This window comes from Squalius cephalus (genome assembly GCF_949319135.1).
Source record: "Squalius cephalus genome assembly, chromosome: 17".
In the NCBI taxonomy this organism is placed as follows: domain Eukaryota; kingdom Metazoa; phylum Chordata; class Actinopteri; order Cypriniformes; family Leuciscidae; genus Squalius; species Squalius cephalus.
The window spans coordinates 29,069,998-29,097,928 of NC_137138.1; the positions used below are offsets into that span (position 1 = coordinate 29,069,998).

The window sequence follows — 27,931 nt, forward strand, 5'->3', positions numbered from 1 at the left end:
GCACTTTCATTAGATCGTGTTGAATATAGGTAGATATAAAATGTCAGTACTCTGGATGGCAAGTCCACCCAGTATAATATGTAAGCTCATGTTTTGAATAGCTTGTCAACTAATGCAAGTAAGAATAAATACTTACTCATCCGAAATTCTATCCACGGCTGGATCAAGTCGCTCTTCAAAATACAAACGGTCGTCATCAGAGTAGTCGCGCTCCTCTTCTGATGAAAATCTGGACTCTTCGTCGCTAGTATCCAGGACGAACTGAAGGGCTTCCGCACCGGTGTACCGTGTCATCTTCCCAACGCGCAGGTGACGAAATGATGAAACTTGAAGCGTTTAATGCATTTGCTTGGGGGCGTTTACCTGTTTTGCATAGATGGCTTAGCACATTATCTTGTGAATAGCGCGCTCCGTAAGTAGGCGTGAACGAATTAAAGTCAATGAGCTCGTAATGAGCTCGACTGGAATCGCTTTCTTTTTATACAGATTACAGAAGCTGATAATATTTGTTTTTTATATAAATGACTTCATTTAACAGATGCGATCTCAAGCTTTATGCCCGTGGGTCTGTTTGCCTGTTTGACTGAATTTTCGCGGAGTTATAGATCATTTTCGAACGCGTTTCAAATGGGAGTTTACTGACAGAGAGAAGGCAGAAATCGCATCATGTTAAAGTTTCTTTATTTGTCAAAAAGCAAAACACTTTATTTTTATTGTGAGTATACAGAAAAAAATAGAAACTGAACAGGATCGATTGATGTATAACACGAAAATTAAAGATCAAAATTAACAGAGCATTTTGTGTTTATTTTTCATTGCTAAAAAAAAAAACGAGCAAAGCGCGCCGGCGCGTTTTTGGTCCCCAGAGGGTTAATATGGTTTTGAGTGTTTATGATTAAAGTCTGTTTCCTAGAATTATTCCTCGTCGTGTAATTTACTATTATACCACGTTACGTAACATGTATGTTGTTATTGTATGTAGGTATTTCCTTTTATCAGATGGATGAATTTTAAGCATTACCAGCTCTTTATTACCACATTCAATGCTATGGAAAAGAACCATCATGGCAGAAATGAAAAAAATTATAAATTGTGAGAAACAAAAAAGCTACAATTTGTTAAAAAACGGACTATGCTCTTGTTTGTAAGGATGGTTGGGAATTATTAACTATTTTCTGTATCCAATACAGCTGTAATGTCACATGACAAAAGAACAAATGATTCAGAGTCAGACCCGAAGACTCGGGAGGTGAACAAATCATTTCTCTTTCCAGTACAGACAGCATAGCCTCTATGGGGCTGTCACAGGATGAACGAACGACTCAGAACCGAACCCGAAGACTGGCATCCGAAATGATTGAGAAGTGAACTATTCATTACTGTTTTCTGTATAAAACCTATAGGATGTTGCACATGTGCTGTCAACACACAATGAACAAATCACTCTCTGAGACAGCTCGTTATTCATGAGTCATTTTAAACATTCGTTCAAAATGAACGACAAACCATAGCAACTTTCCAAATGTCACCAGTACTGTTCTGCGAGCGCAAGGTCTTGCTTTCCAGCTGCAGTCACACCCACCTCTCTCTGCGTCTCCTCTGTTCAGTGGGCTGTCTGGCTGAGAGGAGCAGCACATTCTGTTGACCGCATAGCTGACATAGACTTGAATGAGCTGAGCATGTGCACACTGTTTTGCTATGGACCAATCACTTATCAGCTTCTACTTTGTTTTAAATTTAAACTATTTAATTTGACCATTTATTCTTTTCATGCGCAAATATTACTAACTCACACTGCAGACATGTTTCAGAACATGTCTTCAGAACATTCAGCTCATGCCAAACGGATTCCATATTGGTAAAACATGGATATATTCATCACACGTCCCAAAAGGAGTTGTGGCGACGATGCGTTCAACATTCAAACAAATACCGGTAGTGTTGCTGTTAGCAGTCTGCAGTGCACTTTCAGAAACCCTTTACCTCTCCCAGCGCCACCTGTATAGATCTGCAATGGGGGTTAATTAATTTAACGTGCAGCAGCAGCGGTATGTCTTATATGCTCACAGCAATGTTTGTGAATGTATTGGCAGTAGCAAGTCTCGGTACTTGCTCTGCAGCAGCAGCGTAGCAGAGCTATTCCACCAAGACCAAATACATTAACATTGCCAAATCCATTACCATGCCAATCTCTATTACCATACCAATGTCCAGAGAGTTGTCATGACAGAATTATGCTTACAGGGCACATCTGGCCCTGTTGTAATTGAGACAATCTGTACTTTGATTAGTACCATAAAGTCATAGTCTTTTAGACAACAAAAAAAAAAAAAAAAAAAAAAAAAATCCAAAAGGACGGAAACATTTAATGTGAAACATCTAACATCAGTATCCATATTTTCACATCACCAAGTTAATGTATTGGGCTATTCATCACATCAGGTGTATGATAGCTAGAGATGTTCTCTGCTTGCTTTAGAGAGAATAAACTAACTATTATTAATATTGATGATAACATTTCTCCAGCAATGCAAAACGAAAATCAAAATACACATAGCCACTTTTCTACTACTTCTTAGATCTTTAAACAGAAATGAGAAAACACGCCTTGAGAAAAAGACAAATTCATTGTGAGGTGGAAGCAAGGTTGATTGGGGGATAGAGGGAACAGTGCTTATAATCGACTGTAGTTAAAAAGCTAATTATGCAGCAGACTGTATGACATCTTATTAGAGAGCCAATTGTTTGCTGTCTTTTGGCTTTATGCAACACTAATCCAATGAGGGCTCACCACGCTGCAACTGTCAAAAAGAGATATTGTGGGGGAAAAGGTACTAGTGAAAATGTATGAGCAGAGGACTTTTGTTCTATTGCCCAGTGGAATGTTTTATTCATAAAGACGTGACTGCTAGCTGCATCATGGCGACTGTTATGTGGGAGTGTATTTACTTCGTGTTGTTGGGGAAGATGTATATATTCGTGGTCTAGGTTTCCCTAGTGTGTGTCTTTCTTTCTTTCTTTCTTTCTTTCTTTCTTTCTTTCTCTTTCTCTCTCTCTCTCTCTCTCTCTCTCTCTCTCTCTCTCTCTCTCTCTCTCTCTTCTCTCTTCCTCTCTCTCTCTCTAACTGTAATGACTCACAGTGGAGCTGCTAACGAGTGACCAGATTGGTGAAGGGAGTGATTGCCGCTGTACTTAAGTCTCCTGAACCATGAATCTACAGCTCCCTGCTCTCATGGCTTCCTTGATGGACAGATGTGTTCATTGTTTATGCAGCACAGATGCAGTGAGCACCAGATCTAACATTATGTTCAATTTTGAGTTCTGAAAAAAGACACTGTATGATTTGGTTCTCTGAGCTGTGACCAGAAGATAAGTTATTTTCAAATTGTCTGATCTGGACTGTCAAACAAAACAGGAGTCTGTCTGTAGTCACAGGCTGTTGGATGCTCTACCTGCACCCATCTAATCCAGTTCAGTATGCTACACAGATTCCGATGTCAAGCTTAACACCAAGCTAATTGTGCAGGGTACATGTGCTCAAGGCAAACATGTAATATACTAAAATACTCTAGAGAATCTGAACAAATGCATTTAGACAATCTAGTCCAGTGGTTCTCAACGTTTGGCCCTGCGGCGCCCACCTACCAATTATATAAGCCCCCCCCCCCCAAATCAAATCAAATGCAGTCTAAATGTCTTTCTTGAATATTAATGTTGATTATTATTCTGTGATTTATTATAATTAGGCCTATTATTATATTTACACTACCATTCAAATGTTTTGGGTCAGTACAAATGTTGTGTGTGTGTTGGTTTCAAAACTACTTAAAGTATAAAAGTAATAGTAATGTAAGGAAAAAATGCCATTAAGGACAAAAGCTTAGGCCGTGCCACAGGGGCCTATAGTGCACTACCCCACCTCCTCAAAAAAAACAGTTTTCTAAAGGCCATAATGACGATAATGTTATATTAAAATGTTAATGTTGAAAAATTTTGGATGCACTAGGCTAACTGTTTAAGCTGCATATATGCCCATTGAAAATGAACGCATTTTAGTACAATGCAAATACATTAAAGCCATATGGTAAAAATACCATATCCACCATATTCCTGATGACCTTGCTGTGTTTTGAATTATGGGTGGCACTTCCGGTTTGGGGAACTTCCATCCAAAAAGGCTGAAACAAATCATTTCAAATCATAAGGTTGCCCAACAAATAAAGCTGATCACTCAGTTTGACTGGATGAGCTGTCAATTTTCCTTCATGATTTAATTTCAGACATCATGAGAATAACGTTATACTTGGTATTTTAACGTGACATCAGTCGCTGCTTCTTTTCCTCATGATTATTTTAATTTTTCCCTTTGCAATCTGCTGTAAAAGTATGAAAAAGGAAAACATATACTGCACATTTGTGGCACATTTAATTTACGATGTATTCCATTAAAGGGATGGTTCGGAGTAAAATCAACCTAGGGTCTTTAGTACCATGACCTCGAGCCAAACACCCCCCAGAAGCTTTTTTTTTCCCTTGGTCGAACATTATTAAAGTTAGAGCTTATTTAGAGATATGTGACCCTGGATCACAAAACCAGTCATAAGTCGCACGGGTATATTTGTGGCAATAGCCAACAATACATTGTATGGGTCAAAATGATCAATTTTTCTTTTATGCCGAAAATCATTAAGATATTAAGTAAAGATCATGTTCCATGAAGAAATTTTATAAATTTCCAACCGTAAATATATAAAACATTTATTTTTGTATGTGAATGCAGCACAATCGCGAACATAAATGTAGAACTTTTAAGTAGATTTTCTCAATGTTTAGATTTTTTTGCACCCTCAGATTCCAGATTTTCAAATAGTTGTATTTCGGCCAAATATTGTCCAATCCTAACAAACCATACATCAATGGAAAGCTTATTTATTCAGTTTTCAGATGATGTATACTTCTCAATTTCAAAAAATTGACCCATGTGACTGGTTTTGTAGTCCAGGGTCACATATCAGCCAAATGGCTTAGTGCAGGTGCTAATGGATCCAAGGTTGTATCTCGTAAACTAGAATGCATTTCCGGAGGAACTGTGAAGTGTGCTGTGTGAAATAGTAGCCTATTGAAAAGAAGTTGACAGTCTTCATTTACTGTATCCAATAAGCCAATACAAAACTCACCCAGCTGTTCTGTGGTTGAGTGTTCCCTTTGATTAGGAACAAATTTACTATCTCAAATTAAGGTCTACTGTAATAAGCGATGCTTTGATTGCTGCTGTCAAGATGGTTGTCATCACCTACACAGAAACGCTGATTTTTATAGCCTACCGTCAGTCCTCATATTGTAACTAGAAAAATGCATTTCCGGAGGAACTGCAAAGTGTGCTTGCTCGGGTGCAGTGCACTAACGTTAGCAGGTAGTGGATAAGGGTGCGTTGAAGTTTGCTTGATCTGAGAATTTCAACAATAGTACTTTTTTCAAGATTGTGCAAAAAGGTGAAAAGTTATGTGCATTAAGAGACATGTCTGCAATGTAGACTAGTGTCAATGGCATTGTTTATGTAGCTTGGTTGTTGGTTTTGAAATATTTGGTTATGAATATACAGCAGAGAGTGGGAGTGTTTTGGGTGATGAAATAGTAGCCTATTGAAAAGAAGTTGACAGTCTTCATTTACTGTATCCAATAAGCCAATACAAAACTCACTCAGCTGTTCTGTGGTTGAGTGTTCCCTTTGATTAGGAACAAATTTACTATCTCAAATTAAGGTCTACCGTAATTAGCGATGCTTTGATTGCTGCTGTCAAGATGGTTGTCATCACCTACACAGAAACGCTGATTTTTATAGCCTACCGTCAGTTCTCATATTGTAATTAAATGAAAAACGCTATCAGTTTCACTATTAGCTTACTCTAGCGATGCAATCGCAACAACATGGATAACGCTGTTTGGCCTTGCCTAACTTTATATGACATATGTGCCATATGAGTTACACATCCCGCTGCCATTTCAGGGCTTGAATTTCGGTGTGGGAATGTGGGGATCGCGCATAATTTAAACCATTCCCGCAAGGTTAGCTTTTATAGTGCGAGAAATTCCCGCACAAATATATTCGCTTCATCTCAGAACAAATTATTAAAAAATAAATTCACAGATGCGAGAAAAAAGATGTCAAACTGTCTTTTATTTTCGAATTTAATTCCTCAATCAGCGCTGGACCGGCATTTTCTGTCTTCCGCTGAGTCCTGGCCGTAGACAGATCATCTGTTTCACGCTGTCAATGCAGTGGTTTGCATTGCGCTGATCTTATTCACACTATCGAGTGTAGGTGCAGCATTCTAACACTGAGTCATAATTAGCTGTTTGTGAAGAAATTATCCGCTTCCAAATTATGTCATTTTAATCACGAAATTGAAACATTAAAAAACAATTAGCTCTTTATGGTGTGCGAGTGATAGAGTGCGGCAGCAACGAACCAACTGATCAGCTTGCAGCATAACAACATTGAATGCTCGGCCGAACAGCTGATCATAGCCTTATTATTTTTCATCTCCATAAATATATCTAGTAGTAAAGCTAATGCAAGGGCTAGAAATCAATTAATCTTTTGCTGATACTTCCTTGTCATCATGGAGAGCGCAGTTCATGGTTGCATAGCAACGACAGACGCCACGGGAGAGCAAGCGTTTGTGGAAAGGAGACAGCAGCGAGCCCGCGCTTTCCACTTGTTTTTACACATCTAAGGTGCGTTCCATTCGACAGGGTCCATACGCAGTGTTCACTGCTCCCCAACTCCCTGAGCAGGGTATATCAGTTGAAGTGGACTTCACTGACAATAACCGCTCATTTGAAACGCCCTGCAAACGTCATCAAAGAAAGTCAACGACGGGGGTCGCGCAGATTATGATATAACATAAATATATATAGGACTACATTAATATTTACATTTTTATTATTATATTATATATTTACAATTATATTGCACTATTTTACAACTACCTAAAATAAAATCACTTTACTTCACAAACTAGCTAAGCTGGCTGCATTCACTGAGGTAAATTATAATCATCAAAAATAGTATATTCACAACAATAACCGTTAAAAATACTGTCATTTGTGTAACAATGGCGAAATGTATGAATACTTATGCCGCGTTCCAGCCAACCTGTAACCCGTGTTTTTCCAACTCGTAACTGGGAGTACATCGATCTAGTATGAGTTCACGGGTGGGAAGTTACGGGTTTTACTGCCGTTCCAGTGCACTTTCACGGGTATAAGGTTGGAAAAACACGGGTTACAGGTTGCCTGGAACGATGTACTCCCAGTTACGAGTTGGAAAAACACGGGTTACAGGTTCCCTGGAACGCGGCATTACACGCATACGTAAACTCCTCCATCATTAGTTATGACCGTTCTGACTGGTGATGACGTGGTGCGTGAAATGACAGTTGGGTGATCATCGCTCTCCACTTCCTGTGAAGTGATGTATTGATGTTCCCTTATTCCCTATGCCGTGCGCAGTGCCCTTCGAACTGAACATGTTCGCTCCCTTCGGATTGGAATCTCACTTACCATCCCTTTAATAATTCACTGGAATGCACAAAGAATCTCTCGTTATTCTCCACAAATCCTCACGTCCCATTCCAGGTTTGTTTTCACAAGTAAATGCAATTTATAATCTGTCAAAATGACGGAAATCACTTTGAAATAGTATCACGTTATGCTGAAGTTAAAGAACATTTTTGATTAAGGCAACATATGTTACATAATACAGATATACAGTATATTACTACAGTGATATTTAACCCATCCGTTATTGCTGTGGAAAGACTCGCGCTTTTGTGGTTATTTGGTCTGTTGAAAGTACCTTGTTGATGCTTTTACACTTTTTTAAAATTAAAAATTTCCTTTTAATGTTCGATGGTTGAAGGGTGAATAGAATAATATCATCTCATTGTGACACTTTTTAACCTATTGCGTTCATGAGCACAGTAGTCGATTGTCGAGTTCACGCGCATGATCATAGGTACTAAACATATGCACGTGAACTCGACAATCGACTACTGTGGACTTCGACCGAAAACAGGATGTAAATACAGGTATGAGCGCTGGCTGAATTAACATCATTTTTATTCATATCTTTTACATCTACTGCAGTCAGATGCACCGCGTTCACTCTGAAGGAATCACTCACAATGGCTGGGCACTTGTAATGACACATCAAGGATGTTAAGAGGCTAAAAGCAGGTTTAAAACTTGCCCCATTTAAGTCAACAGGGTGCAAATTTTAAAAAGAGGATAACATGGTGTAGGCAACACCGATTTTTGTCGTTGTTCTCTGTACTGACAGCACTCCAAATTTACAAAAAAATGCATTCTCCTTTAATAAGTGTACGTGCGTTGTGGACCAGATAGGCACATATTACTAACGCGCTCTTTAATTATTATTATTATTTATTTTTTTAAATGACCTGACCTGAGCGTCAGCTGATATCAGTGATCAGTGGTCTACCTGAACTACTCTTCTAATTCCAATCGATCACTCAAGCTCTATTTAATATGACAACATGTACAAAACAGTAACGAATGGCTCAAAAGTCAGAAAAATGCCTGTTTACTTCACGTATCTGCCATCAGACAGTCTGAGACTCCGTTGCCATAACACGTCAGTAGTTGCATATTCATAACTGTGACCACACAGTCTGTTTACAAAAGAGATTGAGAACTGCAGACCAGGGGCCTGTACCATGAAGGTAGCTGAACAAACTCGGGGTTACAGGATAAGTTTTGAGTTGACAAAACCAAACCGATGCAATCAGGCTTTATTGGTACCATGATGCAGCTCATCAACTTTCTCTGTCAACTCAGGCTTTGATCCTCAAGCTATGATTACTCCACGCGCGCGTGCACATAAAAGAGTGACGTCGACACTGAACAACCAATCGCGGGTCGCGATTTTTCCGCGGAGGAGCAAGAGATAATCATTCATAATTACGATGAATTTAAATATGTATTTCAAGCTCGAAACAATACGGTCTATGCGGCCAAAGAGAAGACTGTTGGAGAAAGATTGCTGATTGTTAATGTGTAAGTTAAACAAATACGTTCTATATTTATGTAAAATTATGTATGTATGTGTAGCCTATACGTGTAATATAGCCTATAGCCTATTTTTATAATATATAAAAATGTGCATGTACCGGTACTAAGAAAAATGAATATTCATTGATTTTTAGATGCAACCCCAACTCCAAATGTTCTTGGCAGCAGATAAAGACAAAATATAAAAATATAATTCAAAGTGGTGAGTATTTACCACAACCTTTTATTACTTTTGTGAACATTTTATCACAAACACTTGTTTGCAGAAAACAGAAATAAAGAATTAAATTCAGAAAACGTCTCGGGTTACGACTGTAACCCTTGTTCCCCGAGAAGGGAACGAGACACTGCGTCGTCGTCGTGACGACACTAGGGGAACGCCCCCAGCGTAGCGCATCTGAAGTATGAATGAAATCTGTCCAATCCTGATTGGTGCTGCGTCATGACGTAGTAGATGACGGCATAACCGGAAGATACAAAGGGACGCCGGCACAAACACATGTTAGCTCCTTTGCGATGAAGCAAGCGCTCTGCCCGTGATAGGTGTGGCGACGAGACGCAGTGTCTCGTTCCCTTCTCGGGGAACAAGGGTTACAGTCGTAACCCGAGACGTTCCCCTTCGAGGGAACTCGCACTGCGTCGTCGTCGTGACGACACTAGGGGAACATAATACCCACTATGCCACACCATAATCACGCCCGCCCCAGTGTGAAGCTGGGAGACCAGGCACACTTAGGACGCGAGCACTCTGGCGCCAGGCGTCACAGGGAGTTGCAGACTGTAAAATCGTATGAAGGTGTGCGGAGTGGCCCACCCAGCCGCTTCGCAAATATCCTGAAGCGAAGCTCCAGAAAGGAGGGCTACCGAAGAGGCCATGCTCCTGGTAGAATGAGCCCTCACGGCCATAGGTGAAGGCAGATTGCGCACCTGATAAGCCGTGGCTATAGCCTGGACAATCCAATTACTGATTGTCTGTTTGGATGCAGGCAGCCCTTTCTTGGGTGAACCAAAGCACACCAACAACTGGTCTGACTTCCTCCACTGAGAAGACCTCTCAAGGTACACTCTCAGGGCTCTGACTGGGCAGAGCAGGTGAAGTCTTCCCTCTTCCGCCGTCCCGTGAGGTGGAGGATGGAAGGCCTGAAGAACCACTGACCGTGCCACATTAGATGGCACCTTGGGCACATAGCCCGGTCTAGGATGTAAGATGGCCTTAACTCCGCCAGGGGCAAACTCCAGGCAAGTTGGCGTTATAGCCAAGGCCTGGAGATCCCCCACTCTCCTCAGAGAAGTGATAGCTAGGAGAAAGGCCACCTTAAGGGTCAGGTTCTTTGCCTCAGCCGACTCCAGTGGCTCGAAGGGGGCCTCAGCCAACCCCTCAAGTACCACTGCCAGGTCCCAGGTTGGGACTCTGGAACGAGCCGCAGGCCTCATCCTCCGAGCCCCACGGAGGAAACGTACAACCAGATGGTGCTTCCCCAAAGACCCATCACCTACAGGCGAGTGGAAAGCCCCAATGGCAGCCACATACACCTTAAGTGTGGACGGGGTAAGACCGGCGGAGAAACGATCTTGGAGGAACTCCAGCACTGAAGCCACTGGGCAGTTAACTGGGTCCACCTCACGCTCTCTACACCAAGTGGAAAACACATTCCACTTCAGGCTGTACAGTCTCCTGGTAGAGGGAGCCCTAGAGCTGAGTAAAGTCTCGACAACATCTGCTGACAGGCCAGCCTCTAGGTACCGAGCCCCCTCAGGGGCCAGACCCAGAGGTTCCACAGCTCTGGCCGGGGGTGAAATATTGTGCCCCCTGCCTGCGACAGCAGATCCCTCCTCAGAGGGACCTGCCACGGAAGGCCGTCTAGCAGTGCTATAATGTCCGAGAACCAAACTCTGGTCGGCCAGCGGGGTGCTACTAAAAGTAGACTGATCCCCTCTCGGCGGACCCGCTCCAAGACTCCCGGGAGCAGAGCGATCGGGGGAAATGCGTACAGACGCAGCCTCGGCCACGTCTGCATCATGGCGTCCAGCCCCAGCGGAGCTGGATGCCTGAGAGAGAACCACAGTGGACAGTGGGACGTCTCTTGAGACGCGAAAAGATCCACTTCCACTGGGCCGAATCTCACGCACATGGCTTCCACCACCTCTGGGTGGAGTCGCCACTCCCCGGGCCTCAGCCCCTGCCTCGACAGGACGTCTGCTCCCTGATTTTGGTCCCCGGGGACGTACATCGCTCTGAGAGACGACAGTTTCCCCTGGGACCACAGAAGGATCTGGTGTGCCAGTCTGCATAGAGGGCGCGACCTCAGACCCCCCTGATGATTCAGATACGCGACTACAGAAGTGTTGTCCGAGCGTATCAGGACATGGTGGCCGCGGAGGTCCGGGAAAAAGCTCCTCAGAGCTTTGTAGACCGCCAGCATTTCCAGGCAGTTGATGTGCCAGGAAGAATGCCGGGTCTCCCACAGACCTCTCGCAAAGCGGCCGTCCATGACCGCGCCCCAACCAGTGAGGGAGGCATCTGTTGAAACGGTTTTCCGGCAACATGATGCTCCCAGCACTGGTCCCTGGGACAGGAACCAAGGTTTCCTCCATATGACGAGAGAACGAAGGCATCTGCGCGTTACTCTGATCATACGGAATGGATTTCCCCTTGGGGAAAACCCCTTGGTTCTCAACCACCACTGTAGGGGTCTCATGTGTAGCAGGCCAAAAGGTATGACGCTGGACGCTGCTGCCATTTGCCCCAGCAGTCTTTGAAACTGCTTCACAGTGAGGTTGTGGCCTAGCTTCGCTCTGGAGACCATCGCCTGTATGGAACCCACCCGAGCAGGAGACATTTGTGCCCGCATCGTCGTGGAGTCCCATACCACTCCCAGGAACATAGTCCTCTGGGAGGGCGTCAACACGCTTTTCTTTGTGTTGAGTCTCAGCCCCAAGCACCTGATATGGGCCAGAACGACATCTCGATGCCGAACTGCCATATCGTACGACTTGGCTAATATTAGCCAGTCGTCGATGTAATTGAGTACACGAATGCCCTGGAGTCTCATTGGAGCCAGCGCTGCATCCATGCACTTGGTGAAGGTGCGAGGGGAAAGAGCTAGGCCAAAGGGAAGAACCCGATATTGGTACGCTTCGCCCCCGAAAGCGAACCTCAGGAACTTCCTGTGACATGGAAGGATGGAGACATGGAAGTATGCGTCCTTTAGATCTATCGTGACGAACCAGTCCTCGAACTGGATCTGACTCACGATGGCTGGAATAGTGAGCATCTTGAACCTGAATCTCCTCAGAGAACGATTCAAGTGCCTGAGATCTATTATTGGACGCAACCCCCCATCCTTCTTGGGAACTATGAAGTACCGGCTGTAGAACCCGGACTCCCTGTGTGGCAGAGGAACACGTTCTATGGCCTCTTTTACCAACAGGGTTTGAACTTCTTGTTCCATAACCCGAACCTGCTCTGGGCCGACCACAGTCCAGACCACCCCGTTGAACTTCGGGGGAGGGGAGCTGAACTGCAGTCTGTAACCCAGCTCTACAGTACGCAGGGCCCATGCAGATATATTCGGAAGGCATGACCATGCGCCGAGATAATCTACTAAGGGAACCAGCCTCTCGAGGCTGGCCTCGGGTGTCAACCGAGACTCGTTCCCGACCCCCTGAAGCGGCTGACCGGCAGGGAGCAGTCGAGAATGATTTTCGGTGTGCGAACGCGTTCGCTGCCCAGCCACAGGTCTTTTTAGAGGTGGCTGGAGCGGCGTGCGTACGCGGGAAATCAGTGTGGCCCGAAGCGTACTGGACGGCAGGAGCACAGCACTGATTCCCCGAGAGCTCCGAGAAGGAGGCGACCTCAATCGCTCCCTCCCGGGGGGGACAGCTCTCAGCGGTCCGGCCTCAACTAGGACCGCTTAGAGGAAGCCTTCTTCGCCTGAAGGATGGTCCTTAGATCAACCTTAGGCTCCGAAGGCTTACCTCGAGAGCGTCGCCTCCTTTGCCAGGCTCCCTCAGGAGGGGCGCGGGATGCAACACTCTCTTTTTGCACCTGTCGGTGCGAGGAGCTGGCAGACGGCTGAGGCTGCCCCTTAGAGGCAGCCTTCCTAGAGGAGCTGGAGCGACGGGGGAGGTATTGCTGGAAGGCCGCCGACTGCTTTCTCACCTCCTGAAACCTTCCAACAACGGTATCCACCGCGCCACCGAAAAGGCCTGAAGGCGAGATCGGGGAATCCAAGAGAAAATGTTTTTCTCTCTCTTTCATCCCCGATAAATTCAGCCATAAATGTCTCTCCACACACACCAAACCAGCCATGGAGCGGCCGATGGCACGGGCCGTCTCCTTGGTGATGCGGAGAGACAAATCGGTGGCCTTCCTAAGCTCCAGAATATCCTCTGGAGATGGCCCCTGGCCTTCATCCAGCTCCTTAAGGAGGTCGGCCTGGTAGGCTTAGAACACTGCCATCGTGTGCAAACATCCACCAGCCCGCCCAGCCGCCATATAAGCCCTGCCCACCAGCGCTGATGTGTCTCGACATGGCTTAGTGGGCAGTACCGGGGCCTTAAGGGACGATGCGGCCTCAGGAGAGAGATAGCTCGCGAGAGCCTCCTCTACCCGAGGCAATCTCCCATAACCAGACTCAGCCGCCCCCAAAACATTGGCAAAATCGAGAACTGGGGGATTAGAGAGCCTGGCTGAGAATGGTTTGTCCCACGACTTACACAACTCATTGTGTAAGTCAGGGAAAAAAGGAAGACCCCGGCGTGGAGGTTGAGATCTGCGCTTGAAGAACCTCTCATCCAGCTTACTGGGCGGCAGGATTTGAGGTTCCTCCTGCGGCCAATCGATATTAAGCTTGGCCACAGCGCGCGTCAAAACCTCCACAAGCTCCTCTTGGGCGGGTGCGTGCGTTGGCGTTTGTGTACATTCTAACGCCGCATCAACCGCCTCGATGTTTAAATCATCTGACTCCTCAGAGCCAGACAATTGTAACATCTGGTCCTCCGCCTCGCGGGAAGAAGCCGCCTCGCGGGCTTCCACACGGGGCGGGAGAACGTCTGAATCTTCAGACGAGGACTGGGAAGATGCCGTAGCAGTCCCATGTCCCGCTGATAGATCCATTTGTGAGCCCCACGATCTGCGACGCCGCTCTGCCTCGGCAACAGCGGGTCCAGAACCGCGAGGCTCGCGAGCCTGGCCGTGCTGGTCAAACACAGCGAGCCGTGAGTGCAACGTTCTCAGCGGCAGCTTCTCACACTCGCTGCAAGTGGCTCCCTCGAGAGCCGCCCTAGCGTGCTGCACGCCGAGACAATACACACACAGCTGGTGTGTGTCCGAGCCCGAAATATAGCGCGGACACGGATGCACACACCTCTTAAACTGCTCGCTCATTTTAAATGCTTGTGACTTGGATAATATGACAGACAACAATAAATAGGACTGACAAAACACAGAGCGCTTCAGCTGAAGAGCAAAAAGCTAACATGTGTTTGTGCCGGCGTCCCTTTGTATCTTCCGGTTATGCCGTCATCTACTACGTCATGACGCAGCACCAATCAGGATTGGACAGATTTCATTCATACTTCAGATGCGCTACGCTGGGGGCGTTCCCCTAGTGTCGTCACGACGACGACGCAGTGCGAGTTCCCTCGAAGGGGAACCAGAATACACTGTGGCGGAGGAGTTGGCTCTGAGTAGCAATAAGGGACGGACGATTATGGATGGGATTACAGGTGCTGTACAGTCTGACCCTGGTGCTGGCTCCTCTAAGCAAGTAACACTGGGTGTGCAATACATTACTACTTTTTTTAAGTTTTAAATATGGCTGACTGTATGTTCTGCAGAGGGAAATACAGTGTCCCTGTTGAAGCCAGCACACATACACACAGTCTCCCACACAGAGGTCAGTATGCAGCAGACAGAACACCAAACATAACCTGCTTTATGCTTTACATTGGCCTATTTTTATTTATTAGGGTGGAGGAAATGAAGACACTCTGTCTGTGTGCTCAGACAGTTGCTGATGTGAATGCACTGGGCTTTTTATTATGGCAAACATTTGAATGTGTGGCATAAAAAAGGGACTGGCCCTTACACATCTCTTTTATTGTAGGATTTTTCACAACCTGCCCCAGAAACTGAGGCCTCTACCTCAATGGGCTTCAGAAGAAATGTGTAAGGATTTAAAACCCTTGACATAAATTACAGTCAGTCCTGTGTTTGTAGGAAGTCAAGGAACTTTTTGTGATTTGATGAGCCTCCAGAAAACTTGTAATGATCATGTTTGTGGTGGAATTATGTTTCAGGTGGAAACAGACTCAGTCAGGGCCCTGTACAAAAGAAGTCTTGAACTAGACTGCACACTAAAGGAGACTTGAACTAGACTGCACACTAAAGGAGACTTGAACTAGACTGCACACTAAAGGAGTCTTGAACTAGACTGCACACTAAAGGAGCTGACTGTGAGCTGAGGAGGCTCCAAACAAAATCAAACAGCTGGATAAAACTGATCTCAGTATGTATATACAGTGAGGAAAATAAGTATTTGAACACCCTGCTATTTTGCAAGTTCTCCCACTTGGAAATCATGGAGGGGTCTGAAATTGTCATCGTAGGTGCATGTCCACTGTGAGTGACATAATCTAAAAAAAAAAATCCAGAAATCACAATATATGCTTTTTTAACTATTTATTTGTATGATACAGCTGCAAATAAGTATTTGAACACCTGTCTATCAGCTATAATTCTGACCCTCAAAGACCTGTTAGTCTGCCTTTAAAATGTCCACCTCCACTCCATTTATTATCCTAAATTAGATGCACCTGTTTGAGGTTGTTAGCTGCATAAAGACACCTGTCCACCCCATACAATCAGTAAGAATCCAACTACTAACATGGCCAAGACCAAAGAGCTGTCCAAAGACACTAGAGACAAAAGTGTACACCTCCACAAGGCTGGAAAGGGCTACGGGGAAATTGCCAAGCAGCTTGGTGAAAAAAGGTCCACTGTTGGAGCAATCATTAGAAAATGGAAGAAGCTAAACATGACTGTCAATCTCCCTCGGACTGGGGCTCCATGCAAGATCTCACCTCGTGGGGTCTCAATGATCCTAAGAAAGGTGAGAAATCAGCCCAGAACTACACGGGAGGAGCTGGTCAATGACCTGAAAAGAGCTGGGACCACCGTTTCCAAGGTTACTGTTGGTAATACACTAAGACGTCATGGTTTGAAATCATGCATGGCACGGAAGGTTCCCCTGCTTAAACCAGCACATGTCAAGGCCCGTCTTAAGTTTGCCAATGACCATTTGGATGATCCAGAGGAGTCATGGGAGAAAGTCATGTGGTCAGATGAGACCAAAATAGAACTTTTTGGTCATAATTCCACTAAACGTGTTTGGAGGAAGAAGAATGATGAGTACCATCCCAAGAACACCATCCCTACTGTGAAGCATGGGGGTGGTAGCATCATGCTTTGGGGGTGTTTTTCTGCACTTGGGACAGGGCGACTGCACTGTATTAAGGAGAGGATGACCGGGGCCATGTATTGCGAGATTTTGGGGAACAACCTCCTTCCCTCAGTTAGAGCATTGAAGATGGGTCGAGGCTGGGTCTTCCAACATGACAATGACCCGAAGCACACAGCCAGGATAACCAAGGAGTGGCTCTGTAAGAAGCATATCAAGGTTCTGGCGTGGCCTAGCCAGTCTCCAGACCTAAACCCAATAGAGAATCTTTGGAGGGAGCTCAAACTCCGTGTTTCTCAGCGACAGCCCAGAAACCTGACTGATCTGTGTGGAGGAGTGGGCCAAAATCCCTCCTGCAGTGTGTGCAAACCTGGTGAAAAACTACAGGAAACGTTTGACCTCTGTAATTGCAAACAAAGGCTACTGTACCAAATATTAACATTGATTTTCTCAGGTGTTCAAATACTTATTTGCAGCTGTATCATACAAATAAATAGTTAAAAAATCATACATTGTGATTTCTGGATTTTTTTCTTTAGATTATGTCTCTCACAGTGGACATGCACCTACGATGACAATTTCAGACCCCTCCATGATTTCTAAGTGGGAGAACTTGCAAAATAGCAGGGTGTTCAAATACTTATTTTCCTCACTGTATATATAGTATAACTTATTTAACCAAGTAACACTTTAGTATGAATATTTATTAATGCAACTTTCTCTTGCTCTCTTTCTCCCTCCCATCCCACAAAACCAATAAAACAGTTTGAGACCTATCTGCAGTTTCAATGTGCTTTTATTAAGTGTAATATTGTATGGTGATTGCATCTACATCTGCACCAGCTGGGTGGTCAAGTGTAATCGGGTCAGTTTCATCGGGGAGAAGCTGGTTTTGTGGTGTTTCTCGCTCCGTTCTACTGGTGGCTATATTGTGCAGAATGGCACATGCAGCCACTATCTGTGATGCCCGCTCTGGTGACTCTGAAGCGCCGAACACAGTTGAAACGTGCCTTTAGGAGGCCAAAGGTCATCTCTATCTTCACTCTGGTTTTACTGAGGGCCACACTGAAGCGGTGCTGTGGCCCTGTCTGAGGGTCATGATAGGGGGTTATTGTGTAGGTTTTTATCTCAGTTCAAGTTAACAGTGTTTTGTATTGTACCAAATTTAACTTGCTTTCCTCAAAGTGCTGACACAACACAGACTCACGGAAAATTTGTGAGACAAGCACTGGAGCCAGGCCATTTGGCATCCAAACTTGATCATGACCACAAGTCGTCTGCAGATGAAATGTTTAGTAAATCATTGTTATATCTGTTAATGTTACTATTAATTTAAAGATTCATCTCACAGAAAATAATCATCTCACATATTCACATCATCTCTACCTGAACATTATGGCTGTGATAGGACTTCCTATTAACATAATCTGCCTCATGTTCCCCTAGAGCAGTGGAGATTGGAGCAATAGACTGCATACATGTTGCAATGACTTGGGAATCCTATCATAAGATTAACAGAAGAATAATAAAAAAAACATTCAAAATAATTCTTAACATGTATTATATTGTATAGTACACTTGTGAAATTTGCTTAAAAAAAAAAGTGTTCATGTGATATCACCCTATCAATATATCTTACTGGCAATTTTATAAAAGCCCTCTTTTATGGACATGGTCGATAAATGTCCGGGGAACACTATTAATGAAACTTTTCATGTAGGCTACTCCTGCAGAGCGAGGACCACCTTGCGAATGGTTCGACAAACATATGTTTTCCCCCAGCTTCTGTGCGTCACCCACCGTGCAAGAATGTGCAAAAAAACAAACAAAAAAAAACCGCAACGCAATATTTGCGGTACAGTAAGTGCATGAATTCGACGTGTTAAATTCTTTATGTGCGGCTCAAGAAGTTCGCAAAGATAAGACATTCCTTCCGCGGAAAATCTGTATCTTTCATACAAGTAACTATCAGTTAAGGCAAGGGGATTTTGTCTGGCTAAAAACTCTTTCTCTACAAAGTGCTCGTCAAACAATTTGCGCTGAGATGTCCACCGGATTTGGAAGAAAAGGTGAAGTCATTGCAACAGACACTGGGAATAAGTTACGTCACCTATATGTTTCTTTGCTCTCAGCTGATTGGTCAAACTTCAGTCTGAGATCTCGAATCCAGAACATAACCTGCCCCGGAGCAGGTTAGCCGTGCAGCGTAAGATACCATGGCAACGAACAGAGATTAAAGCCGAGCTACTTTCATAGTACCTAAAACCCAGGGTTGGCGGAAACTAAGCTGAAACATAGCTGGCTAGCCACCTGATCCGGCTTCATGGTACAGGCCCCAGATATATGGCTCTCTCTGTGATTGCTAGTGTGTTGATTCATTTAAAAATAAAGCCTCTGGCTTGCTTCGTTGGGGACATTATTCAGCAATATTATTGATCTGACTGTACTGACACTGTTGTATGTGAACTGAACTGAGCTGGACGATGACTTCATCAGAACTGCTTTATAGATGAAAGGAACTCATTTAATAATTGATGATCTTTACAATGGATCTGAATCAACGCTGAATTGACTTCAGCTGAACAACAGCAGAAATACCTCCTTTTTCCTGTTTATGACTGTAAAGCTGCTTTGAAACAATCTGTATTGTATTAAGCGCTATATAAATAAAGGTGACGACTTAAGAAACATTACATATTTTAAAAATATTACAGAATTAATCAATGACCGTTTGTCACAAATTATACACCAACCAATCGTGATATGGCACAACAAGCTCAAATTTCATTGGACAATGTGAAGTGGTAGTTTCCCGGTCTTACATAAATTGGTTGAAAACTTGATTTTTTTTATTTTTTATTATTAATTATTAATTTATTTATTAACAAAGGTGAAATATCTAAAATTAAATGAATTGAATTGCGTCACTTAAAAATCGGATGTGAATTGACTACAAAGCACTCCGCAAAACCATGCAGAACCCGAAGTTGCCATTAATGGCAAGTTGTTTAAAATTTACACTTATAATTTACACTTAGAAGTACTGCATATTAATTTACAGCTTGATAAAACTATTATAGTTGGATAAATTAAGTCCAAGTGCCGTTTACAGGCTTATTGTATGAAATGTAGACTGCGACAGTAAACAGATTCTATTTCTGACGTTGTTCGTTTTTTCTTTGAACGCCCCCATTGAGAAACGCTAATCTAGAAAAATTAAATGACAATGACAGAGATCACTTACAGCTTCCGAACTTCAGTGGGCAGGCATGGGCATCCATAGGAAAATCTTCCAAATGCATGGGGCACTCAGCATGGATGGTTAATCTATGTAGAGAGGAACAGACACATAGAGAGAGCTTTAAAGTCAGCATTAAACAGTAATTTCAACTTATTTTACTTTTGTAATGTGATGTATTTCGGAGTGAAACAAGAACTAATGTATGGCAGGACTTGTCTTGATCCATCGGGAATTGACTATCATTGAAAGTGGGTGTTTCTGACTAGAAATAGGATATTAATGTTTGAAAAAATCTTAAAATCATCATGCCGTATAGTCACATTTAGTAAATTAGAGTTGGGCGATAATATAGTTTACATTTTGCTATAAGGAGTTGCGATATCTTGCGATAAGGAGTTGCGATATCAAGGAGTTGCGATATCTCTATAGTATCGCTGAAGCAAGTATACTCTCATAAAGTTGGACATACTTATATATCCACCTTTATATAAAGATCTGGGCAAAAATTGTATAGTGAAACAGCACTGGCTTCCACATTTGAGGAGGCTTTTTGACTGGAATGAGGAGGATGATGGTCAGGTTCACCCTCTAGGTCTGTACAGTGTCAAGTCTTGCTTTCATTTGCTATTAAATATTATCAATAACAAAATCCAGTTCATATGCATATGTGCAATAGTGTCAGGATCCTGTGATCTCTCATGCCTTTTATTTTGAAATTCATGTGTTCATGTTCATTTGTAGTTCTGTCCTTGGTCTTTGTAGTTATTTTGCTCTTTGTAATTTGCTCCAAGTGTTCCTTGTTATTATTGTTTCAGTTAACTATTTAACCTTGTGTCAATCCTTGCTTTTTGGTGGATTATTGTTTGTTTGCTTTCTCCTAAATTGAGAGTATCATGTACCTATTCTTCAAAGTTTCATGCCATGGTTATCATCGTCAAGTCATGAAATATGTATCATGTTTGAGCCATTAAACCATTTTTTATTAGCATTTAGATCCAGTAATCTTCCTTTTGTTTTTGAGGCTGTGTTACAGATTTGTTTCATGCTTGTACTGAAAATCATTTCGAATTTCATTGACTGAAATATGGTTAGTGTACTGTTGAAAGCATTTATGGTAAACTAGGTTTGTTCCAGAAACATTTTTATGCTGGTTGAAAGTCTCTTTACATCCTGATAGCAATCACTAAGTTAAGTGGTCTAAATGTATTTGTATATATCTCGTCTGTGGAAGGCGTAGGACCATAAAATGTTTGTACAATATGATGTCCTACCTGCCTGTTAGCGTATGTATTTCCATACAGTACCTCCGCGAGTAAACGAGTAAACAGGGCTGATTATATTTTATTTGGACTTTAAATACAAAGATTAGTCAACAATAAAGAACTGCTGAATCAAATGCTCAATTATATATTGTATTTCATTTAATCCAATGAAGAATCTCAGATAGTAATTCACAACATCTTGAGACAGATGCCAGGGAAGAAAAATCGAACAGAGCATGAGTGTTAATCTAGTATTAAGAAAAATCCAAGTAATCTAGTGGATGAAGTCTTGTGTTTGTACACTGCATGAGCCATTGCTTGAAATTAGTTGAGTCACAAGCTGACAGCTTGTATGGAGTCGGGTAAATTGACCTATAAATAGATCCCTGAAGCTTTTAATTAGTGAGTATCAAGGCCTGATCCATTGAGGTGAATCAAAGTCATTTCTCAGACAGTTTAATGACTGTGAGGTGCTTCTTGTTCACATCTGTGGAAAACTAAAGGTCGTTCTGTAATTCATTCTGTTCCCCTCTCCACAGATTGATGTAACATCGTCTGAGTTCGCTTTGTTCCTCCTTGACTCTCTCCAAGGCCATGGCTGTGAAACCAGAGGCACAATTTATATACAGCTCTCAGAAGGATGTGACATATTTTTCCAGAATAGGACAGAGAGAAGAGTATGTGTTTGTGCAATGCTGCAAGTAGTCTACTGAGTGCCAGAGTGGATGAGTCTGTGAGGACATTAAAGGTCACTAAATTCGAAGTGTTTTAAGTTTTAAACATGGCAGCCCATGAGTATGAACGTGCAAGGGTTTGAGGAAATCTCAGACATACTGTTTGTTGCCATTTTGCTTCTATACCTCCTCATACCTCTAGCGTTTGTGTACAATGTCATTAGAGTGTGACAGGAAGCCAGCATTTCAGCTCTAGTTCAGTGTGCACATGTGTGCCTATGGTCACGTAGCACAGCTGGCCTATCAGTGCGCATGCACGACGCTGCAGCTGCTTTACTGGCCACTTGTCAGTTTCACGGTCAGTGACCGTCATGGCTCTCTTGGGTAGGCAGGTCCCCCTGGGCTTTTCCTCCCGCTTTGCGCTAGGTCTCAGGCACTCCGAGCTTCTGCGCCTCTCATCTCCTCAATAACATATTGACCCAACGGTCCTCAGCACATTACCTGTTCCCGAGGCAGCCCTGACAAGACCAATGGCAGGGATTTGCTTTCAAAAGTCTCTACCCTGGGCATACAGACATATAATCCAGATTCATAATACTATTTGGTTCACCTGCTTCAACTGAAAACATTTACCCTTCATAAATATTTCATACAGCCCATGAAACTATACTTTATATTCTTTGATTACACGTTTTCCAAGGGCAGTTTTACCTTTGCAAGATTTATTTATTTTTTTTAAATGAATGCATCATCTTTTAAGTGAAATTCTTAAATATAAATGTATACATAAAAAAAAAAGAAAAAAAAAAAAGTTAGAATTATACGACACAACTGGGTTTCACCTTGTAAACATAAATACACAAAAACAGTGTACGAGGTTAGAGGTCAGTATTCAAAATGCCTTCTGCCATTCCTTCCCGTGTGTCACGGAATGAACAGGTACAGACGAGATGAGAGTAACAATAATCTTTATTATAGACAGAAGCACGGAACCAGGTGTTAAGTAGGTGAGTTGAAAACTAGCAGAAGGATACTGGAACTTAACTGAAGGATAATACAGTCTCTCTGATGCAGGTAGATGATGGCTGATGACTGGAGATAGACGGAGGACTGAAGAAGGCAGGAGAAGACGGGCTGAGGCTGACGATGAGGATAACACAGGTAAATATCATGGTGAGTAGCGAGATGAGTCTGTGAGTCTTAGTATAGACGAGACCAGATCATGACTGAAGGGTGAGTGCTGAATATAAAGGGGTGAGATGACGAGGTGCAGGTGGTGATGATAATTACTCAGGGGAGAGTGAGTGCAGGTGTGCATGTGCGCCAAAGAGGATCCTGGGTAATGTAGTGCAGAGACAGACGGTGAAGAAGGTGGTGAATGTGACATTACTCCCCCCTCCCGGTAGGCGCGAACCGCGCCGTAGAAGGCAGAACACGGGAGGGGGGGGGTGGGCATCCTGGAGTCTGTGACCAGAGGGTGGACAGGGAGACGACAGACAGGAGACTCCAGGATGGTATCGCCGACCACGGCGGAGCAGGACGAGGAGACCATGGCGGTGCAGGCTGAGGAGGTGGCCATGGCGAAGCAGGCTGGTCAGGGGGCCATGGCGAAGCAGGAGACCACCCCTCGGGCGGTCCAGGCGGAGCAGGCTGGTCAGGGGGCCATGGTGGAGCAGGAGACCATCCCTTGGGCGGTCTAGGCGGAGCAAGCTGGTCAGGGGGCCATGGTGGAGACGACCCTTCTGGTGGCCATGGCGAAGACGACCCTTCGGGCGGCCATGGCGGAGACAACCCTTCTGGCGGCCATGGCGGAGACGGCCCTTCGGGCGGCCATGGCGGAGATGGCTGTTCAGACATTCCAGATGGACCAGGTGGTACAGGGGACCCTGTCGGCACGACCTCCATGGTCCCCTTAGAGGACGTACTGCCCCCCCCCAAAATTTTCTTGAGATAGTTAAGGGGTTTTGGCTCGGGGTTGGAGGAGGTCAGCGGCAAAGGCGATTCAGGGCTGGACGAGACCAGCGGCGAAGGCAATTCAGGACTGAACGAGACCAGCGCCGAAGGAAGCTCTGGGCTGGACGGGACCAGCGGTGAAGGAAGCTCTGGGCTGGACGGGACCAGCGGCGAAGGAAGCTCTGGGCTGGACGGGACCAGCGGCGAAGGAAGCTCTGGGCTGGACGGGACCAGCAGCGAAGGGGGCTTTGAGCTTGGCAGGACCAGCGGCGAAGAGGGCTTTGGGCTGGGCAGGACCAGCGGCGAAGAGGGCTTTGGCTCTGGCTCGGGGGGCATGACGCTCACAGACTCTGAACGACTCCCACAGTGAGTGAGGAACCACACACCCACAACGTGTGGTCAATGAACTCCACGAATGTTAAGTGAATATAGTCCAACATCAGTATCTGTGCGAGAGGATCTTCGAAACCACTCCAAAACTGCAGCTTTAGATCCTCTTCACCCCAACTTACGTCCTAAAGAGACCTAGGTAAAACTCAACATACTCCTCCAGAGTCCGATCGTCCTGGAAGAGCATAGTGGATTACGTGGGGTTCTGCATTTTGCGGTCTGGTCTTCTGTCACGGAATGAACAGGTACAGACGAGATGACAGTGACAATAATCTTTATTATAGACAGAAGCACGGAACCAGGTGTTAAGTAGGTGAGTTGAAAACTAGCAGAAGGATACTGGAACTTAACTGAAGGATAATACAGTCTCTCTGATGCAGGTAGATGATGGCTGATGACTGGAGATAGACGGAGGACTGAAGAAGGCAGGAGAAGACGGGCTGAGGCTGACGATGAGGATAACACAGGTAAATATCATGGTGAGTAGCGAGATGAGTCTGTGAGTCTTAGTATAGACGAGACCAGACCATGACTGAAGGGTGAGTGCTGAATATGAAGGGGTGAGATGACAAGGTGCAGGTGGTGATGATAATTACTCAGGGGAGAGTGAGTGCAGGTCTGCAGGTGCGCCAAAGAGGATCCTGGGTAATGTAGTGCAGAGACAGACGGTGAAGAAGGTGGTGAATGTGACACCTGATAATCATTATATTATGTATATTATGTATTATGTATATATTATGTGATAATCATTATATTATTTATATAATGTACTAGGCATACACATAGGTTACAAATAGGTTACAGCTGAGACTGACTTCATTATGAATTATTATGAATTGTCAAGTAGCAAGCACTAGTTAATAAGTGTAACAACATTGGCTATCGAATCATTCGTCGTTGGTTTGAATTAACAAATTCAAATACTCTGTGTTGCTAAAAACATTTCTTCCTGAATACAAAAGCTGGTGCACTTTGAACTCGTGAGTGCAAATCATGCTTCGGCTCCAGCTAGTCGGCGACAAATGGACTTTTACGAGACTAATTGCACCTCAGAGACATTCCAAACCCCCTTCCCCTCTCTGGACCACAGAGAGATAACGAAACTTTCTCCTGCTACGTGACATCATACACACACACACACACACACACACACACACATACATCCCTTTGTGTTTTGAATTAGGATAGAATATCCTTTAATATAAATACCATTACATTATGCATGTGTGATTAGTTTTGCTTTATAATAGAGATGTGGTTTCGAAATGTATTCTTTAATCAATAGTGTTTTTGTTAGAGAATGTTCACTAACATTCTCTGGCAAATTGCCTTCCCCCCACCCACTTGGTTTTTATTGCCCTAACGGAATGTCAAGCAAACTGAGATTCCAGGAGAGGAGTAGGAATAAAGTGTTAATCCTACATTTATGTATAACCACTTAAGAAATGTATAAACAAGGATTTGATTTTCCCATATCAAATTTGTGTATCTGCAATGTTATCGTGTATTAATCAAAACTTTAAAATGTTTGTAAGATGCATACAAGTATGTAACTTTGTGTATTCCCATAATCTTTCATATGACATGTTTTATATCATTTTAAATCTTGAGACTTAACGGAGTTGAATCTCGATAATAGATTGCAATGATATGATTATTACTATATGAATCATCTTACTAGAGTATTAAGACAACACCATAACTCCCTCGAGTGGGTGTCGCCCCCCAGAGACAAAGAACCTTTTCCCGCTTCAGATCTTTGGACGTTCATTGGTTGTTCGTGCGAACAGAGGCGTCAACCCATATTTTCCATAAAAGACCAACTCAGGAAATCTCCGGAGCACTTTTACGAACCCGCTTCGCCAGCGAGAAGATCCATATGGCTCCCTTTTAAGGGAGCATTCTCCGTTTTCTCTTATTCTCTTTAATCTTTTCTTTATTTTCGTATTCGGACTCAGCGAAGCAAACGCAGCAAGCAACTTCAACTCAAAGAAAAAGACTCTTTTGAAAATCCCGCGGCCGCGCACACCGAAGCAAGCCCTGCTTTCTTAAAGAAACACACGCAGCTGCTCTTAGGACACATGCACGAACTCGGCGTTCTTCAGCAACAAAGAGAACCATTTTGCAAGATAAGTTTATTGAACTTTTAAGGTGATTTGATTCCTTGTTGTCTCTCGAGGTTACCCTGCCTGTGACTTTGCCTAACTGTGATCGATCTTTGATCGCACATGTTAGTTTCACTTTCTCTCATCTCTCTCATTGTCCGATCTCTCTCTCTCTCTCTCTCTCTCTCTCTCTCTCTCTCTCTCATTTTCGTTACTCGTTTAGTCTTGTATTTTGTTTACGTGTCCTGTACATACATATTTACTCGTGTAAACTGTAGTATTTTTGTATTCATTAGTTCAATTTATTAGTCCAATTATTAAAGACCCATTATATCCTAGATTGTCTCTGTATAAGTGTTCATTTTACAAGTCAATGAAACGAAGATCAAGCTACGCTTTACAAATGCGCTACTGTTAAGTAACCTACATTTTATAAGAACAAGAAAGTAATTTTCATGGCCAGAAAATATAGCTTTCTTCGAATTATAAGAAAGAGATAATTTTGTTGAGAAGTTGATGGGATTAATTTTACGACCAGTTTGCGGGACAAACAACTGTTTAATTAATACATTAATTTCCCTTAAAATTATTCTGATTAATTGATCTGAAAGAGGGACCTTTTGGTATATTAATGATTGAATTATAATTCATTGTAATTGAACATTGATGTATACGAATGGGTCTAAATTTCAGCTTCAATAATTTATTAATATTGTAAGAATATAGATGAATCAACCCGATTCATAATTTTGATTCCCTATAATCATTTGAGCTAAGTCATATTCCTTACAGTTGGTGGAGATATTTTAGGCACGTTTCAAACTTTGTTTTATGAACAATATTCAATTTCAATCTGTTTATATGGTTATTAATAATTTTTGTGCACACATTTTATGAAATTATGAAATCGTGAGATAAGTCGCAAAACGCGAACTCACTCCTAACTGACCAAGGCAAAAAGCCGAAGTCAGTAGGCCTAACGTTACATGTTAACAAGTTGCTAAAATATGCCTAAACAATTTTAGCACTGTTAAATGCACTGCAGTAGCCTATTTAATATTACAAATGTCCTGTTAAGAGATGAAGAAATATCTCTGCAGTTGATACATTTCTAATATTTGTTTTAAATCGCTGTGAACGAAGAATTCTCACGTGCGTACTACCGGTATTAATAAATATGTTTCTAAAGCGAGATTCCTTTTTAAACATTTAGGCCTTGCATGCATGCTATCGTTATTGAATTCGTGGTTAGCCACAGTGATATTCAAAAATAAACGATAAAACTGCTGGTCGAAAAAAATGGATTAGCTACCCAATTTTTAAACCGACACATTAAATCATAAGTGCTATTTTGATAAAGTGTGTATGGGAGTCTAGCAACAGACGGAAAATTCCTGTTGTCCACATTTGAGTATTTGCGGCAAAGAAACCCCACCATACTCTCCTGTGCAGTATTAATAGCACCAAAGGTCCGCCGAGACCTCTGTCTAATTTGTGATTGTTGCAGAAAACAGCGCGTGACGCGAGCTGAAAGCTCTTAGCGTTTGAATCACATTGAAGTGGTGTAATTCCATTGACTAAACGCCAGAGGGCGTAAGTGTTTAGCAGCCCCAAATTAACCCTTTGCCCCTCTGATTTTCGCCTGCATGAGCGCAACAACGCCATCTAGTGGCCGTTTTCAGATCAGGCTCTTTTATTTCCTATTTCCCTGTTATTATTAAAAAGGATGTCTAGACTCTAAATAATT

General features: G+C 43.3%; 1 protein-coding gene across 1 annotated transcript in view; it reads right to left on the reverse strand.

The window, feature by feature from the left end:
- gabra3 (gamma-aminobutyric acid type A receptor subunit alpha3) overlaps positions 1–27,931 on the reverse strand; it is a 668,187-nt gene that overhangs the window by 228,007 nt on the left and 412,249 nt on the right. The window contains exon 6 of the mRNA XM_079847030.1: positions 19,804–19,886. Coding sequence (XP_079703156.1) covers positions 19,804–19,886 — 83 coding nt within the window. The remainder of the gene's footprint in view (positions 1–19,803; positions 19,887–27,931) is intronic.